Source organism: Mustela lutreola, chromosome 6 (assembly GCF_030435805.1).
Source record: "Mustela lutreola isolate mMusLut2 chromosome 6, mMusLut2.pri, whole genome shotgun sequence".
Classification (NCBI taxonomy): domain Eukaryota; kingdom Metazoa; phylum Chordata; class Mammalia; order Carnivora; family Mustelidae; genus Mustela; species Mustela lutreola.
The window spans coordinates 123,796,241-123,812,200 of NC_081295.1; the positions used below are offsets into that span (position 1 = coordinate 123,796,241).

At 43.8% G+C, this 15,960-nt stretch overlaps 1 protein-coding gene and 1 pseudogene across 1 annotated transcript; both read right to left on the bottom strand.

Annotated features, from left to right (window-relative positions):
• Positions 1 to 6,250: 6,250 nt before the first annotated feature.
• LOC131834703 (alpha/beta hydrolase domain-containing protein 17B-like) lies at positions 6,251 to 12,234 on the bottom strand (annotated as a pseudogene).
• An 809-nt stretch (positions 12,235 to 13,043) lies between these two features.
• LOC131834704 (MHC class I polypeptide-related sequence A-like) lies at positions 13,044 to 14,105 on the bottom strand. The gene is given in 4 exon segments (XM_059179349.1): positions 13,044 to 13,184; positions 13,186 to 13,202; positions 13,577 to 13,733; positions 14,073 to 14,105. Coding segments are annotated over 4 exon segments (348 nt in total).
• Between the last annotated feature and the right edge of the window lie 1,855 nt (positions 14,106 to 15,960).

The following is a 15,960-nucleotide window of genomic DNA, read 5'->3' on the forward strand; positions in this document are numbered from 1 at the left end:
GATGGTACTTTGGTAGGAATTGCATTAAATGTGTAGATTGCTTTAGGTAGCATAGACATTTTCACAATATTTATTCTTCCAATCCAGGAGCATGGAACATTTTTCCATTTCTTTGTGTCTTCCTCAATTTCTTTCATCAGTACATTATAGTTTTCTCAGTATAGATTCTTTGCCTCTTTGGCTGGTTTTATTCCTAGGTATCTTATGGTTTTGGGTGCAATTGTAAATGGGATTGACTCCTTAATTTCTCTTTCTTCTGTCTTGTTGTTGGTGTGGAGAAATGCAACTGATTTCTGTGCATTGGTTTTATATATGACACTTTACTGAATTCCTGTACAAGTTCTAGCAGTTTTGGAGTGGAGTCTTTTGGGTTTTCCACATACAGTATCATATCATCTGCAAAGAGTGATAGTTTGACTTCTTCTTTGTCAATTTGGATGCCTTTAATTTCCTTTTGTTGTCTGATTGCTGAGGTTAGGATTTCTAGTATTATGTTGAATAGTAGTGATGCTAATGGACATCCCTGCCTTGTTCCTGACCTTAGCAGAAAAGCTTTCAGTTTTTCTCCATTGAGAATGATATTTGCGGTGGGTTTTTCATAGATGGCTTTGATAATATTGAGGTATGTGCCCTCTATCCCTACACTTTGAAGAGTTTTGATCAGGAAGGGATGCTGTACTTTGTCAAATGCTTTTTTGGCATCTATCGAGAGTATCATATGGTTCTTGTTCTTTCTTTTATTGATGTGTTGTATCACATTGACTGATTTGCGGATGTTGAACCAACCTTGCAGCCCTGGAATAAATCCCACTTGGTCATGGTGAATAATCCTTTTAATGTACTGTTGAATCCTATTGGCTAGTATTTTGTTGAGTATTTTCGCATCTGTGTTCATCAAGGATATTGGTCTATAGCTCTCTTTTTTGTTGGGATCCTTGTCTGGTTTTGGGATCAAGGTGATGCTGGCCTCATAAAATGAGTTTGGAAGTTTTCCTTCCATTTCTATTTTTTGGAACAGTTTCAGGAGAATAAGAATTAGTTCTTCTTTTAAATGTTTGGTAGAATTCCCCCGGGAAGCCGTCTGGCCCTGGGCTTTTGTTTGTTTGGAGATTTTTAATGACTGTTTCAATGTCCTTACTGGTTATGGGTCTGTTCAGGCTTTCTATTTCTTCCTGGTTCAGTTTTGGTAGTTTATATGTTTCTAGGAATGCATCCATTTCTTCCAGATTGTCAAATTTATTGGCGTAGAGTTGCTCATAGTATGTTCTTATAATAGTTTGTATTTCTTTGGTGTTAGTTGTGATCTCTCCTCTTTCATTCATGATTTTATTTATTTGGGTCCTTTCTCTCTTCTTTTTGATAAGTCGGGCCAGGGGTTTATCAATTTTATTAACTCTTTCAAAGAACCAGCTCCTAGTTTCGTTGATTTGTTCTATTGTCTTTTTGGTTTCTATTTCATTGATTTCTGCTCTGATCTTTATGATTTCTCTTCTCCTGCTGGGCTTAGGGTTTCTTTCTTGTTCTTTCTCCAGCTCCTTTAGGTGTAGGGTTAGGTTGTGTACCTGAGACTTTTCTTGTTTCTTGAGAAAGGCTTGTACCGCTATATATTTTCCTCTCAGGACTGCCTTTGTTGTGTCCCACAGATTTTGGACGGTTGTATTTTCATTATCATTTGTTTCCATGATTTTTTTTTCAATTCTTCTTTAATTTCTCGGTTGATCCATTCATTCTTTAGAAGGATGCTGTTTAGTCTCCATGTATTTGGGTTCTTTCCAAACTTTCTCTTGTGTTTGAGTTCTAGCTTTAGAGCATTGTGTTCTGAAAATATGCAGGGAATGATCCCAATCTTTTGATACCGGTTGAGTCCTGATTTAGGACCGAGGATGTGATCTATTCTGGAGAATGTTCCATGTGCACTAGAGAATAATGTGTATTCTGTTGCTTTGGGATGAAATGTTCTGAATATATCTATGATGTCCATCTGGTCCAGTGTGTCGTTTAAGGCCTTTATTTCCTTGCTGATCTTTTGCTTGGATGATCTGTCCATTTCAGTGAGGGGAGTGTTAAAGTCCCCACTATTATTGTATTATTGTTGATGTGTTTCTTTGATTTTGTTATTAATTGGTTTATATAGTTGGCTGCTCCCACGTTGGGGGCATAGATATTTAAAATTGTTAAATCTTCTTGTTGGACAGATCCTTTGAGTATGATATAGTGTCCTTCCTCATCTCTTATTATAGTCTTTGGCTTAAAATCTAATTGATCTGATATAAGGATTGCCACTCCTGCTTTCTTCTGATGTCCATTAGCATGGTAAATTCTTTTCCACCCCCTCACTTTAAATCTGGAGATGTCTTCGGGCTTAAAATGAGTTTCTTGGAGGTAACACGTAGATGGTTTTTTTTTTTTTTTTTTTATCCATTCTGATACCCTGTGTCTTTTGACAGGGGCATTTAGCCCATTAACATTCAGGATAACTATTGAGAGATATGAATTTAGTGCCATTGTATTGCCTGTAAGGTGACTGTTACTGTATATGGTCTCTGTTCCTTTCTGATCTACCACTTGTAGGCTCTCTCTTTGCTTAGAGGACCCCTTTCAATATTTCCTGTAGATTTGGTTTGGTGTTTGCAAATTCTTTCAGTTTTTGTTTGTCCTGGAAGCTTTTAATCTCTCCTTCTATTTTCAATGATAGCCTAGCTGGATATAGTATTCTTGGCTGCATGCTTTTCTCGTTTAGTGCTCTGAAAATATCATGCCAGCTCTTTCTGGCCTGCCAGGTCTCTGTGGATAAGTCACCTGCCAATCTAATATTTTTACCATTGTATGTTACAGACTTCTTTTCCCGGGCAGCTTTCAGGATTTTCTCTTTGTCACTGAGACTTGTAAATTTTACTATTAGGTGACGGGGTGTGGACCTATTCTTATTGATTTTGAGGGGCATTCTCTGAACCTCCTGAATTTTGATGCTCGTTCCCTTTGCCATATTGGGGAAATTCTCCCCAATAATTCTCTCCAGTATACTTTCTGCTCCCCTCTCTCTTTCTTCTTCTTCTTGAATCCCAATTATTCTAATGTTGTTTCGTCTTATGGTGTCACTTATCTCTCGAATTCTCCCCTCGTGGTCCAGTAGCTGTTTGTCCCTCCTTTGCTCAGCTTCTTTATTCTCTATCATTTGGTCTTCTATATCACTAATTCTTTCTTCTGCCTCATTTATCCTAGCAGTGAGAGCCTCCATTTTTTATTGCACCTCATTAATAGCTTTTTTGATTTCAACTTGGTTAGATTTTAGTTCTTTAATTTCTCCAGAAAGGGCTTTTATATCTCTTGAGATGGTTTCTCTAATATCTTCCATGCCTTTTTCGAGCCCGGCTAGAACCTTGAGAATTGTCATTCTGAACTCTAGATCTGACATATTACCAATGTCTGTATTGATTAGTTCCCTAGCCTTCGATACTGCCTCTTGTTCTTTTTTGTGTGTTGATTTTTTCCACCTTGTCAATTTGTCCGGATAAGAGTATATGAAGGAGCAAGTAAAATAATTAAAGGGTGGCAACAACTCCAGGAAAATATGCTTTAACCAAATCAGAAGAGATCCCAAATCGTGAGGGGGGAGAAAGGAGATAAAAAGAGGTTCAAAAAGGAAGAAAAAAAAAAGAAAAAAGAAAAAAATGAAAAGAAAAGAATTTAAAAAAGAAAACAAATAAGAAAAATATAAAAAAGAAAAAATATATATATATTAGATAAACTAGTGAAAAAACGTTTAAAAAGAAAAAGGTAAAAGGTAAAAAAAAATTTAACCAGAAGGCGAGAAAAAAAAACAAAAAATGAAAAAGAAAAAAATTAAATTAACTGCAAGACTAAAAAAAATCACAGGGAAAAAGCCATGAGTTCCGTCCTTTGCTTTTTCCTCCTCTGGAATTCTGCTGCTCTCCTTGGTATTGAAACCACACTCCTTGGTAGGTGAACTTGGGTTCGGCTGGATTTCTTGTTGATCTTCTGGGGGAGGGGCCTGTTGTAGTGATTCTCAAGGGTCTTTGCCCCAGGAGGAATTGCACCGCCGTTATCTGGGGCCGAGGTGAGTAATCTGCTTGGGTTTCCTTTCAGGAGCTTTTGTTCCCTGAGCGCTTTCCGTAGAGTTTTGGAGGACGGGAATACAAATGGCAGCCTCCTGATCTCTGGCCAGGAGGAGCCAAGAGTCCAGGGCCCCACTCCTCAGTGCGCCCACAGAGAACAGTGCCCAGTTACTCCCGTCTTTCTGACCTCCGGCCGCGCTCCGAGCTCACCGAGCCTGCGACCGGTTCAAGGTAACACCGAGCTGCGAGCTTACTGTCAGCTCTCTCTGTAGCCAGCTTTCCCGTTGCAATACCCGCAAGCTCTGCGACACTCAGACACCCCTGATCCTTCTGTGACCCTGCGGGACCTGAGGCCACGCTGACCACGTGTGGGCTTCGCCTCGGTTTAGCCTCTGGAGCGATGTCCCTCAGCGGAACAGACTTTTAAAAGTCCCGATTTTGGCTTGCCGGGAGCTGCCCCCTCCCCCCCCCCCGGGGTCTATCTTCCCGTCGCTTTAAATTCACTTCTCCGCCGGTCCTACCTTTCAGAAAGTGGTTGCTTTTCTGTTTCCAGAATTGTTGTTCTTCTTCTCTTCGATCTGCCGATGGATTTTCAGGTGTTTGCAATCTTTAGATAAGCTATCTATCTGATCTCCGGCTAGCTGAAGTAGTCTCAGCCTGCTACTTCTCCGCCATCTTGACTCCTCCCCACCATGAATCCCAATTTTTGTATCACCATGGCTAGGTCTGGAGGAGTTTATGCTGAGTGAAATAGGTGAAGCAGAGAGAGTCAATTATATGGTTTCACTTGTGGAGCATTAGGAATAACACGGAGGACATTGAGAGAAGGAGAGGAGAAAGGAGTTGGGGGAAATCAGAGGGGAAGATGAACCATGAAAGCTGGTGGGCGCTGAGAAACAAACTGAGGGTTTTGGAGGGGAGAAGTGGGGGGGTTGGAAAAGCCTGGTGGTAGGTACATATTGCAGGGAACACTGGGTGGTGATTCCTATAAAATGAATCTTGGAACACTTAAAAAATAAAATTAAATTTTAAAAAAAGTAGCTCAACTTCACTTGGCATCATGGAAATACAAATCAAAACCACAAGGAGATACCAACCAGTCAGAATGGCTAAAATGAAGTCTGGAAATGAGCGATGTTGGCAAGGATGCAGAAAAAGTGGAACCATCCTACATTGTTGGTAGGAATGCAAGTAAGTGCAGTCACTCTGGATAACAGTATGGAGGTACCTGAAAAGTTGAAAATAGAGCTGCCCTACAATCCAGCAATTGCACTACTAGGTATTTACTCTAAAGATACAAACACAGTGATCTGAAGAGGCATGTGTATCCCAATGTATATAGCAGCAATGTCCACAATAGCCAAACACTGGAAAGAGCTCAGATGCCTATCAGCAGAAGAATGGATAAAGAATATATGGTATAGGGGTGCCTGGGTGGCTCAGTGGGTTAAGCCGCTGCCTTCGGCTCAGGTCATGATCTCAGGGTCCTGGGATCAAGTCCCGCATCAGGCTCTCTGCTCAGCAGGGAGCCTGCTTCCTCCTCTCTCTCTCTCTGCCTGCCTCTCTGCCTACTTGTGATCTCTCTCTGTCAAATAAATAAATAAAATCTTAAAAAAAAAAGAATATATGGTATATATAGATATATATCATGGATGTAACTAGAGAGTATTATGCTAAGTGAAATAATTCAATCTGAGAAAGACAACTATCATATGATCTCAATCATATGTGGAATTTAAGAAACAAAACAGATTGGAAACATCTATAGTATCCATGTCTATAACATGAATCTGTCTAAAACCAGACAATGCCATATTTTTCAGGAGCTCACATCCTAAGCTACTAGCTGCAATGACTAGAACTTTATATGTATCTAACAAAAACTGGAAAGATTCAGTGCTTGGTTTGAAATCAGGGTGTGTGATGGCTCCAGATCACTCGAGGAACTTCTTTACATGGTTCCAGCGACCTTCCCAGTCTCCAGATGCACCATCAACAGCCATTTTCTCAGCCAGCAGCTCCTCTAGTCTCCTTCTTTTTTTCTCTGGCCCCTCACCTTCTGCCATATTGTTCTCTCCACATGTGGGTTTTCTGTGAGCCTGGTTACATAGCCCCCTATGTGAGCTTAGTTACATCACCCCCTACCCATCTTCCTACTTAGTCTTGCCTGTCCTTTATTCAGTCTTATGAGTTATGAACACTGGTGAAGTTCTATCAGAGATTTTGTCCATGTTTAGGAATAGATCTTCTGGTATCAGGAAGAGTGACTGGCATTCCCGAGGTCAAAGGAGAATGAAGAGTAACAGCAGCATTCTCAAACCAAGCAGCAAGATCTACAAATGAGGTGTACATCTGCTCTGGCCATATATGATCACATTTTCAGGGTGAATTCCACATCTTGTCCTAAAAGCAAGCGAAGCAGCTCCTATACCTGTGTAGAGATTTTTCTCTGTTGGCTTCCCAGAACCTGAACCATACTGAGAATAAGCATACGAAAATATACTACAATTAATCCATGATCCCAGTGGTATGGAAAAGCTGATTATCTGGTCAAAATCAATAGGATTTCCATGTGAGAAGAGTAAAGCATACAAGGCATTGGGTGAACAACACAAAAATACAGGAAATTCTGTTGCCTTGACTGGTTCTAGTCATGGAAACACTCTCAATAGCATCTTTTTCTCTAAAAGAGTACTGTCAGTCTGCTCCTTCTGACTGTTGTGAAGTCCAGGGTTTTCAAATTCATCACACGTTGGCATGTAAGTTGGATCAGGTGTTATAAAGGGTAATTTCAAGGCCAGTTTTCCAGGGAAAGGTGGACAGAAGAGGGCACATGCAGGGGCGCCTGGGTGGCTCAGTGGGCTAAAGCCTCTGCCTTCAGCTCAGGTCATGATCCCAGGGTCCTGGGATCAAGCCCTGCATCAGGCTTTCTGCTCAGTAGGGAGCCCACTTTCCCCTGTCTCTGCCTTCTTATGATCTCTGTCAGATAAATAAGTAAAATCTTAAAAAAAAAAAAAAAAAAAGGACACATGGGTCGCTAAAGGAAAGATTATGCATCTTCTGCACCTGAGGGGCCACAGCCAGGTGTCTGGAAGAAACTGTGGGGAGAGAGCCCGCCCCCACACACACACTGTCCTCAAAAGGGTGCAACCCACACTGCCACCACTGCTGTTATCTCCCCTTCTGGCACTGCACACACCACCCAGATGTGGCCAGATCTTCCTTCTCTTTATCCACCTCTCTCTCTTCCTCCTTAGCCTGTCACCACACAGCCAGCTCTTCTGGGAGGAAGGCAGGCAGGGTATGAAGGGGACAAACAGAACCCTCATGGAGGATATGGTCACTGACTTAAATATTTTGTAAGTATTCTACTTGTGATTTCCTTCGGCCCATTTGTAAAGAGTGTTTAATTTCTACCAATTTGTGAATTTTCCAGTTTTCCTTTTGTTGTTGATTTCTAACTGCATCCCATTGTGGTTGGATAGTTTGTGTGATATCTCTCTTTTTGATTCTGTTGAGTCTTAATTTGTGGTCTGACATGTGATGCATCCTGGGATTGGTCCCATGTACCCTGGAGAAGAACGTGTATTCTGTTATTTGTGGGTAGAGTGTTCTGTATATGGGAGTCAGATCTAATTGGTTTTTTATGTTGCTCAAGCCCTCTGTTTCCTTAATTTTCTTCTGCTTGTTGCTCTATCCAATTTTGAGAGTGGGATAGTGAATTCTCCAACTATTATTGTGGGTCTCTCTTCTTCTGCATTTCATTCTATGAAGCTTAGCTTCATAGGTTTTGTTGATCTGTTATTAAGTGCTACTCACTTATAATTGTTACATCTTCATGTTCTATTGAAACTTGTGTTCACATATACTATTCTTTTTGTCTCTTCTAAATTTTTTTGATTTTAAGTCTATTTTGACTGATATTAGTAGAAACACTCCAGTTTTCTTTTGCATATTTTGTGCACAGAATACCTTTTCCCATCCTTTCTCTGTCAAACTATTTGTATTTTTTAATAAAGTGAGTCTCTTTTAACTAACATATAGTTGGATAATCTCTTTTTCACTATTCTGCCAAGCTCTATGCTTTGATTGGAGAATGTTTATGTTCATGTCTTTCTTGAATTTGGGTGAGTTTTCAGCCATTATTTCTTCAAACAATCTCTCTTACCTTTTTCTTTCTCTTCTGTCTGCAACTCCCAAAATGCTTATGTTGGTTCCCACTATGTTATGTCCGTGCTCCAGTAGGCTCTCTTCCCTTCAGTTCTTTTCATTCTGTTCCTCAGACTTGATTATTTCAATGGTCCTATCTTCAAGTTCAGTGATTCTTTCTTCTACTTGCTGAAATCTGCTCTTGAGCATCTCTACTAAAACTTTCATTTGAATTATTGTGCATATCAGCACTGGAATTTCCTTTTAGTTTCTTTTTGTGTTTTGTATCTCTTTGTAAATACTTTATTTTACCCATATCTAAATTTTTGTCTTTTTTAATTTCAGAGCATCATACAGACAGTTGATTTAAAGTCCTTGTGTAGTAAGTCCACCATCTCATCTTCCACAGGAACACTTTCTGCTTTTTTTCTTTTTTTAACTTGGAATGGGTCATGTTGTCCTGTGTCTCTGTACACTTTGTGTTTTGTAATTTTTGAAAATGGGTCATCTCAATCTTATAATGTGGTAACTCTGAAAGTCAGATTCTCCCATCAACATGTTTGTTGTTTGTTTTAATTTCCTTATTGTTCTAGGCTGTGTGCCAGAAATCCACCTTAGGTATACACATCAGCTCTCTTCATGTCATTTTTGAGCCTACACTTTTTCCTGAACATGTGTGTGCTTTCTACATCCCCATTACTTCGAGCCCCAGCCTACTCCCCTCACCTCAGTGCTGTTCAGTGAGAGTCTGAGAGCAGCATGGCAATACCTCTTTGTGGTCACAGGTCTGAGGTTATAGGGCTGAGCTCCTTTATTCCTGCTCACTCATTACCTCCCCAGTGTGTCCCTGACCTATGACACTAGCACAGGGCCCTACATAATGAGGCGATGCAGGTCTGGTCAGGTTTGGCTTGTAAACTGTTTCCCAAAAATCTACACTGATATTGAGGTTTCCTCCCCACTGAGTACCCAGGTACTCTGGCTTTAGGGAACAGAGAGGTCTCCAAGCCAGAACTGTTGATTCCCAGATCTGCAGCCAGCCTGACAAATATGCTGGATGCTCCAATAAACACACTGCCACTTTCAATGGAGATGACTTTGGACACGAGTTCCTGTCACTCATTCCTACTGCTTTCTCTGATGCTAGAGGTTGGGACACTGGCTCTTTCCTTGGTCATGTCAAGTGATGTGAATGCCAAAACCTTCAGTCTGGACCACCTCAGGTCCCACTGTCTGCTACCCTTAACAGCAAGACAGGAGTTCTGCAACTCAACCTCAAATCTCATTTCTAGCCTGATGGCTGATTCGGGGATTTGAAGGTGGCTCACCACGTGCTCCAAAGGGCCTCAAGCCCTGCAGCTGAGTCAATGACATACAATATAACTAAAACCCCTTCCCAAGCCCAAGACATCTCAGAGGCATCTAGTGGTTAGGTGCTACCTGTCTATGCTGCCCATGTGTTTGGAATATGAGTGGAGGAGGTACTCTTCATATTCCTGGTTCCTTCTTCAGGCAACCAAGGCCAATACGTACATACTAAACTCACATAGGAATTCGTGCAGGTGCATACACACACACACACACTTCATAAAGAACTCCCCATGTGAAACACCTATAAATTTTCCTCTTACCAGGTCCAAGGCCAACTTGAAGGAACTCTGATCACAGCATTCATTCATTCATTCATTCATTCATTCCTCTAGGTATAGTCCATGAATGCCTCTGGGCCAATCTCTGTGTTAGGCCTGGTAATCACTTAATGCCAGAGACACAGCACATATTGTCCTAATGCTTCCCATCTCACAGGAAAGACAGACAATAAATAAAACATAATAGTTGTACATTATACATTGCTATTACCTAGTGCTAGATAACAAAAAATCTCCAAATAATTCAATCACCTTTTATTCTCTCGCATTGTGTGAATCAGCTAGGCCCAACAGCAGCTATTCTTCTCTGTGTGACTTGGACAGGGACTACAGTCATATGGAGATCTGAATGGTTTGGAATATTCTAGAATATGTTGCCTCTCAGTGGGGAGTGTACTGAGGCTATTAAATGTTGCTTGCTGCCATTATGGCCCGTTGGTGCCATCTGGTGTTAATCCAGGTCTTGAAGGCTAACAAGCTCAGGGAGGAAAGAGAAACCAATAGAAGTCCATCTGGTGCCAAATATTGCTTTGTGTGCTCTCAGGACTTCTTCAGTTGTCCAAACTCAGCTTTGCCTTTTCTGAAGGAAGATAACACCTTGACTATTTTCTCTCTTTCACTTCTTTTTTTAACCTCTACTGGTCTTCCCCTGCCCCACATGATCCCTCAGCATCGTCACCTGGGCCTGCTTCCACCAACCACAAGACAGGAGCAGGAAAGGGCGCTGGGACCAAGAACAGCACTCTGGAGCAGAAACTCAAAGCCTTCCCTCCTCTCAAGCTCCAACCTGTCCACCCAGGGAGCACAGAGCATCTCTGAAGGACAGGTCCTATTACCTCTTCCTCGAAGCCAGGCAGTGGTCACAAACACAGCACCTTCTCTCTGTAGGTGTCTTGATCCCCACTTGCATAACTACCTTTGCACCAGGGCTGTTGTCTGCTTGTTGGCCATGCTCAACTACAGACACAGAGGCCACCTGAAGCTCAGCCTCCTCCCTGTCCTCCCCTGAGCCAACAGCTCCTAACTGAAAGAGACATCAGAAAGCTCAGATGACTGGCAGGCAGTCAAGAAAAAGAGACTGCAGTGGGGTCTGTACATGACCTGGCTCAGGACAACCCCATGCTCCCCGCCCTCCACCCTCATCCCTGGCCCAGCTCCCATGTGCACTAAGCCTCCTTTGCTTGTTCTTGGCCCACTCTCACCTGGAATCACAGGTCCTACCCTAATGCTCCTTGCCTGCAGTTGCCAAAGCCTTCCTGCCCCTTTCCTAGCAGGGACTCCCCCAGGCAATTCAGGCAGTGCCTCTTACAACCTTCTTGTAAATAAGGTGTAGGAGATTCTTGAGACCCCCATCTCTGAGGCTATCTATCCACCCTCTGCATCCTGAAACTGCTACTGTCACCCCTTCTCCTTCACCTTCCACTTGAAAATGCCCCTGGACCAACCTTGCAGAGCCTGAGGGTAGAGAGCAGTGGGGGACCAGCTCAGAGCAGGGAGCCTCAGCCCTCACTACCCAGTCCTCATCCAGAGCAAGAAGAGGTTATGCTCACCACTCAAGGGCCCCAGGAACATGGCTTCGAATAGGGCTAAGGGTGTATATGCACATGTGGCTCTCACTGTCTCAGCACTCTGACTTCAGCTCCTGTTACATAGGCTTGTTGTTCCCTCCATATTGTGCAGAGGGAGACATGAGGAACCCCCATATCCCAGAGATCTCCTCCCATCCCACCCATTGCCCAGATTTCTCACTTGGGTTCCCACTGCTCTTGTTGACTTCTTGTTCTTAGAGAGAGGTCTCATGCAAGAATGATAAAAAGGATACCAGCAACAATAAGAAAATCAGAGGGTCATTCCTCCATTCTGATACACCAGGGCCTTCCCTGGAAAAGGGTCTTATATTGACCTGGCCACCCCAGGACCACAGGACTGCTGACTTCTCCCCATCCTGCTTCCTGTCCTCACCAGGCCCAGAGTGTGAGGGCATAGGGTGTGCACTGCAATTCTCTGTGGCTTCCATGTAGCAAGTGAACCTCTGATTGTCTCTCTAAGGAATCCTTATGGCCACAAACTCCAGTAAGTCCTGTTCCCACTAGGCTGTACTCCCATAAACCGCTGGGCATACTGGTCAGGGAGATATTCCTGGGAGAGAAACAGAACACCAGGCTGGCCTTGCCCTCCAAGGTCTGGCTGTAGGTCATGTTCAGTGTTAGGAGCACTAGAGAAGAAAGCACAGAGCCAGTGAGGTACAGGGGAGAGAGAGAGAGATCAGGGCTGTTTCTCTCACCTTTCCACCTGTGGCTAAAGCTCTCATTCTCCAAGTCTATTCCACTTCCTAAGACCCAGTTCCTTTGGACAGGCATATTTTTGGACCCAGGATCCAGGCCTCACTCTGTTGGATCCATGTGTTAATGCTCCAGGGCAGGGCATGAATGTTGGGTTCTTGGGGTGAGGGCAGTATAAAGTAACAACTCTTTTTAACAGCGAGGTTAGGGCTTCCTCTCATGCCTGACACCCATCTACACTGGTTCAGTTTTCTGTAGAAGTACCACTGCTTCCCTGGACTACTGACACCGGGAGGAATCATTACTTCTTCCCCTCCTCCTCCTTATTCTCCTCCTTCTCCTCCTCTGTCTTCTCTTTATCCCCCTTGCTCCTCTTCTTTTTCATTTATATTTATATATTCATTGACTGATTGAGTGGTTGATTTATAGAACAAGAGATTGCATGAGCAGCCAGAGGGGCAGAGAGAGATGGAGAAAGAGAATGCCACAGATTCTGCACTGAACAGGGAGCCACACACTAGGCTCAATCTCACAACCTTGAGATCATGGGCTGAGCTGAAATCAAGATTTGGATTCAAGCAGCTGAGCCTCCCAGGCACCCCTGGGAGGTTCACTTCTATCCCCACATGATTGGTGTTTCTGTCCTTTATTCAGAGGCTTTATTAGGACAGGTGGATCACAGTACAATGCACCAGCAGAACATATGTGCATTCCATCAGACAAAGAGGGCTTCCTTGGATAGGGTTATTGGAGGGAGGCATAATTGGTCCAGCAGAAAAGAAAGTCTCTGCCCCAGGGATGAACCATTTCTGCCAAAGAAACTCATCCAGGACCCCACATATTTCTGCTGCTTCTACAAGTTCTCCCTGTATATGAGCTGAGAAATCCTAGTTCTGACAGCCATCTGCATCCAAGGACTTTTTGATTTCCATAGCCAAGGTTTGAGCAGAGGACCAGGGAAGTGTCCATCCATGGATCTTCAGATCATAAGAGAGGAAGAGCTCCCCATTGTAGTGGAAATGCCTGAAGACCTTTGGTGCTGTTGTCTTCTCAGCTTTTCCAGTCCCAGATTTCCTAGACGGAATGCAAACTGGCCACTATCCTGCAGTGACTTCTTTCATCCTGTGTCCCTCTGCTTTCCTTGCCCCAGTGACAACTCCAGCCAGATGGGCCCTTCTGTTCTCCTCCATGTCTTCCCTGTGCTGGCTGTGTAATGGTCCCTGTAGGATAAAATCCATAGACAGTAAACCCTTACCCCTACTCCCAGGCAAATCCAGGGAAAGGAACAGGTCTCTGCTCTCTGCCTTGAACTTCCCTGGGAAAGATCTCCCATTCCCACCTGCTCCAAACCCCCCTCACCTCCTTTCTGTGCCTGCAGGGCTAGATGCCTTCCAGAGTCATTCTGAGGCTCCTCTCTTACTTTCCAAGTCCTTGGACTCTATGTGCCACGTCTCAGGTCCCAGGACTTCTTCTTTCCACAGTCCCTGTGGCTTTGGCATGTCTTTCTCACCGTCATGGTGCAAGAAGGCCTGACCATCCAAGCATCTCTCCTGAAAGTTCTCTGATGCACAGATCCACTATGGGACATCACCATGAGCTTTAATGAAGATCACCCATGATCTGGGCAGGAAAGAGAACATGAATGAAACTGCTTTCTGCAAGTGACTGCATGCCAAATGTTTCTCTGAAAGGTTCTGCTGTCCTGAGCTGCTTGAAGTCCTAAGGATACAGAAAATGCACCTGTACAAGTGACAGGAAGGAGGCTTTCCAATGCAGGTAGAGAGGAAAGAGGGCAGGAAGAAGAAGGAAGAAAAAATGCTGAGGTGGGTGGAGATGGTAGACATTCAGGACAGTAGCAAGGAGAAGGAGACACAGGCTCCTGTAGGGTAGGTTGGAGGTAAAGGGGAGAGGCTGACCTTCAGGAACCAAGCGTGGAACAACAAGGCCATGGTGAAGGAGAGGTCTTATCAGCAAGGAGGGAGGGGCAGTGGGTGGTGGCTACGTTTGAGTGATCTATGACCAGAGCTGACATGGTGCCCAGGAGGATTATGGTGGAGTGGAGAACCAGGGACCTTGCTGCCTGTGGTGAAGTTTCATCAGGGACTAGGTAGGGCCAAGTGAGGAAGGATTAGTGAGGCAGGGGGGCTGTGGAGGGGATTGTGACCACAGTGGTGTTTACAGAAGGCCAGTACTTCTGTACTGGCCTAGGCCCAGACTGGAAGAGTGGCATGATGATGCCTCTGGTGGGGAATAGGATGGAATTACCATTGTTCGCTGGGGAGAGAGAGTAAGCAGGGGTCTCAGAGCTGCTGGGCAGTGAGCCCAAGGGTAGTATTTTATTTTATTTTATTTTATTTTATTTTATTTTATTTTATTATGTGTAGTCTATTTTAGAAAGGAGGAGGAATAGAAGAGAAAATAGAGCCAAAACTCCATAGTGAACAGCTTGGAGAAAGACCTAGAGGGTAGGGGTTGTTTAGGTGGGGGTAGGGCAGGTCAGACCCCCAGTGAGGTTTAGGTGAAGGCTGGCTATAGGGAGGCAGGGAGGGAGGGAGACGGCTGGCTGTAGGGAAAGGCTGGAGCTGACCATGTGGCAGGAACAACCAGTTTTGGGGCTATTTGTCAGGAATGAGGCCCACTCGGGTCAAGGAACCAAAGCCAGGATGAAGGCCAAGGACCTGTGCATTTGGACCTGGAGCAGTTTTCTAATCAGTGAGGAAGAGGCAGCAGGAGAGACTAGTGCTGAGGGTCTGGGAATGGGGGACTGGGTTCCTTGAAAGAACTTAATTACAGACTTACAGGCTGAGAGCAAGGAGGAGAGAGGCTGACTGCAAGGGCCCCACAGGAGGAGCTTCTGAGAGAGGAAAGCTTGGTGATGGCCAGACACATGGGCAAGGGCTGTGAGCAGGCATTTAAGAATTGCACCAAAAATAATAAGGTACTTAGGAATAAACTTAACCAAACGGTGGATAACCTGTACTCTGAAAACTATAAACACTGATGAATGAAATTGAAAGTGGCACAAACAAATGGCAAGAATCCATGTTCATGATATCACCTTACACCAGTTAGAATGGCCAAAATTAGCAAGACAGGAAACAACATGTGTTGGAGGGGATATGGAGAAAGGGGAACCCTCTTACACTGTTGGTGGGAATGCAAGGTGGTGCAGCCTCTTTGGAGAACAGTGTGGAGATTCCTCAAGAAATTAAAAATAGAACTTCCCTATGACCCTGCCATTGCGCTCCTGGGTATTTACCCCCAAGATACAGATGTGAAAAGAAAGGCCATCTGTACCCCAATGTTTATAGCAGCAATGGCCACGGTTGCCAAACTGTGGAAAGAACCAAGATGCCCTTCAATGGATGAATGGATATGGAAGATGTGGTCCATATACACTATGGATTATTATGCCTCCATCAGAAAGGATGAATACCCAACTTTTGTAGCAACATGGACAGGACTGGAAGAGATTATGCTGGGTGAAATAAGTCAAGCAGAGAGAGTCAGTTATCTTGTGGTTTCACTTTTTTTGTGAAAAACAAATAGCATGGAGGACATGGGGAGTTAGAGAGGAGAGAAGGGAGTTGGGGAAAATTGGAAGGGGAGGTGAACCATGAGAGACTATGGACTCTGAAAAACAATCTGAGGGGTTTGAAGTGGCGGGGAGGGGGGTGGGAGGTTGGGGGAATCAGGTGGTGGGTATTAGAGAGGGCACGGATTGCATGGAGTACTGGATGTGGTGCAAAAATAATGAATACTGTTATGCTGAAAATAAATTTAAAAAATTTTTAAAAAGAATCC